The 2780-nt window shown below is 48.8% G+C and overlaps 1 protein-coding gene across 1 annotated transcript in view; it reads left to right on the top strand.

Annotated features, from left to right (window-relative positions):
- Nucleotides 1-1457, top strand: part of TBX15 (T-box 15) — a 24165-nt gene extending 22708 nt beyond the window's left edge. The window contains exon 7 of the mRNA XM_018574457.1: nucleotides 638-1457. Within this exon, the coding sequence (XP_018429959.1) occupies nucleotides 638-1419 (782 nt within the window). The 3' untranslated portion in view covers nucleotides 1420-1457. The remainder of the gene's footprint in view (nucleotides 1-637) is intronic.
- Nucleotides 1458-2780: the final 1323 nt, after the last annotated feature.

The following is a 2780-nucleotide window of genomic DNA, read 5'->3' as shown; positions in this document are numbered from 1 at the left end:
GGGGGGGGGGGCATGTACAGACACCTGCTGGCGCTGGTTTATCAAAGTAATATCAAAGTTTTTGTTCAAGAAACGTTTGGACAATTTCTTGAGGGACCGTAATAGCCAGGGATACCAGTATCCCTAAGAATGAGATGATGCGTGGACCTACATGGGTTGGACTTGATGGACGTATGTCTTTATTCAACCCCAAATACTATGTAACTATGTAATACAATAGTTATTTGCTGGTGGCATCTGGTATCTCACAGACATGAGATAGGGGTGACTGTCTTCCACCAATGGCTGCCTGTATCCTTCTATGGAAATGTTCTACGGGAAGTCATTTGTGTGTTGGAAAATATCTCCCCCAAGGAACTTTATGCTAGATTCATGAATACGGGTTAAACTGTAATCCATTGAAAATCAATATACCCTCTTTGAATAAGAATGTGTTGAAGGCCACAAAAACACAAATGTATTATAAAGAACACAGTCTAAATGTTGCACACCCATTAAAAATGAGTTCCCCTTACTCCTACAAATGGTTACACATGCAATGACCACTCGTGCCACTCACAATGAATAATTCATATACTCTTTAACATACCTAAAGATGTACCAAGGAAAAACTCATGACATTCTTCTCTGTGTTTAGGTGGTAGCACCGGGACATCTCCTACGACATCGAGTACCGGCACTCCATCTCCATCGGCATCATCTCACCTGCTCTCCCCGTCTTGCTCCCCTCCAACTTTCCATCTGACGCCCAACTCTTTCAACGTTGGCTGCCGGGAGAATCAGCTCTGCAACCTCAACTTGTCTGAATACCCAGCCTGCGCTCGGAGTAACATGGCCGCGCTCCAGAGCTACCCGGGCCTGAGCGAGAGTGGATACAACAGGCTCCAAGGTGGCAACTCCACCGGCAGCCAACCACCGGAGACCTTTATGCCCCAGCGGACTTCGTCTCTAATTTCCGGCATGCCCACCCCATCGTCTTTGCCGAGCAACAGCAAGATGGATGCTTACAGCGGGCAGCTGGGCACCTACCCCACCTCTCAATTTCAGTACATGATGCAGGCAGGAAACCCTTCCCCCGGCTCGTCATCTTCACACATGTTTGGAAGTGGCCACATGCAGCAAGGCTCCTACAACGCCTTCTCCATCCACAATCCTTACAACCTTTACGGATACAACTTCCCAGCCTCTCCCCGGCTAGCTACAAGCCCCGAGAAACTGACCGCTCCCCAAGGCACTTTACTCTGCTCCTCACCATCCAACGTGGCCTTTGGAGACAGGCAGTACCTGTCCTCCGGCATGGATGCCATGCACATGATTGCCAGCCCTTCAGGCAACCAGCAGGCAGCAAACGTCTGCGACAGTAGACAGTACGGAGGCGTTCCCGGGTCTTCTTCACAAATGTCTGTACACATGGTTTGAAGGACATTTGGATCTTCATGAGTGGACTGTAGAAACCACGGTGCCTTTTGAAGGGGCTGCTATTGGCACGGAGCCACATCTCTGTGGCAATCAACGCCTTTTACCGTAGTGGATATACAAAGCAATTATTACGGATGCAGCTTTCAGCAATGTTATCTCGCCACTTTGTTAAACATCTCCTTTGGTTTGTTTTTATTTTTTTTTCCCCCTTGAGATCTCCTTCAAGAAGCTTTGGACTTTTTCATCATTAAACGTTTTATTATGTACGAGGACACAGCTGTAATATTTCACAAAGCACCGTAAGCCAATACGCAGAACCAAAACCAATGTAACAAAGAAAGAAGGGGGTGCAGGAAGCAGTAAGGTCTGAAACTAGTAATATTCGATTCAGGTCACATGGTCAAATCCCGATAGTAGAAGACAGATTCCAAATTTTGTAAAACAAGCCCATTGGTTGGAAGAACCGGCCGGTTTTATGCCCCATGGTGTAGCCTAAGCTGTATGTAAGGGCATTTTCTTTTAGCTTAGACATAGACTAGGGAAAGGTTGGACCCTTTGTCAAGTTCTTATCCCCGTTTGTGTCCCTGTTGGGGGAGATTGTCTTGGTTACCATTGTCAATCGGACAATAATTGACGGGAAATCCAAAAAGTTCAAGTTGACCTGAAAACAAAAGGCAAAATTGTCACACCTGTCTCTATAACAACTGTCTAAGAAGACAGTAGACACGGTGATAGAGCACTGGGCCTAAAACGGGGGCCATAAGGCTTAGGAATCCAGATTGGTGAGTTGGTGTATCCTTGGGGGTCCCCAGCAGTGACGCGCGTTACCTCTGGTTCCGGGCGAGGCATTCCCCAGGCTCGCCCCCAGCACGTCCCACCCCGCCCACCGCTGGGTGAAGCCCCTCCCCACCGGTTGAAAGCCCTGCCCCCAACCCGGTCCACAAGCTAGTGTGAAGGAGGAAGCGAGGAGACTCCCTGTCCTTCACTTGCTGGTCACTGCTGAGGCATTGAGATCGATGGCCTCAGCGGGGGTTTTTTTTCTTCTTTTTTTAATTGGACAGCTTGGACCAATGGCGCTTTGCCATCTACAGAGCTCACGCCTCTAACACAGAGTAGAGGCTGTGACAGCTCTTGCCCTCACCAAGTTAGGTTACACAAGCAGGGGGGAAGCCCGCCGCTGTGCAACCTAACTAGCTGACAAAAGCCGGATGCAGCGCCGCCTGTAATTAACACACGACGCTCCGTCCATGACAGGTGACACAGTGGGGAGGCTTTCCTTGGGGGGGGGATATGTAACCTGATAGAAGCCGATCTGAATGGAGAAAAAGCTGACAGCTGACTACTTGAAGACTATTCCTCCA

Source organism: Nanorana parkeri, unplaced genomic scaffold (assembly GCF_000935625.1).
Source record: "Nanorana parkeri isolate BGI_ZX_2015 unplaced genomic scaffold, ASM93562v1 scaffold2976, whole genome shotgun sequence".
NCBI classification, from domain to species: Eukaryota; Metazoa; Chordata; class Amphibia; order Anura; family Dicroglossidae; genus Nanorana; species Nanorana parkeri.
This window is presented reverse-complemented; position numbering and strand designations above follow the sequence as displayed.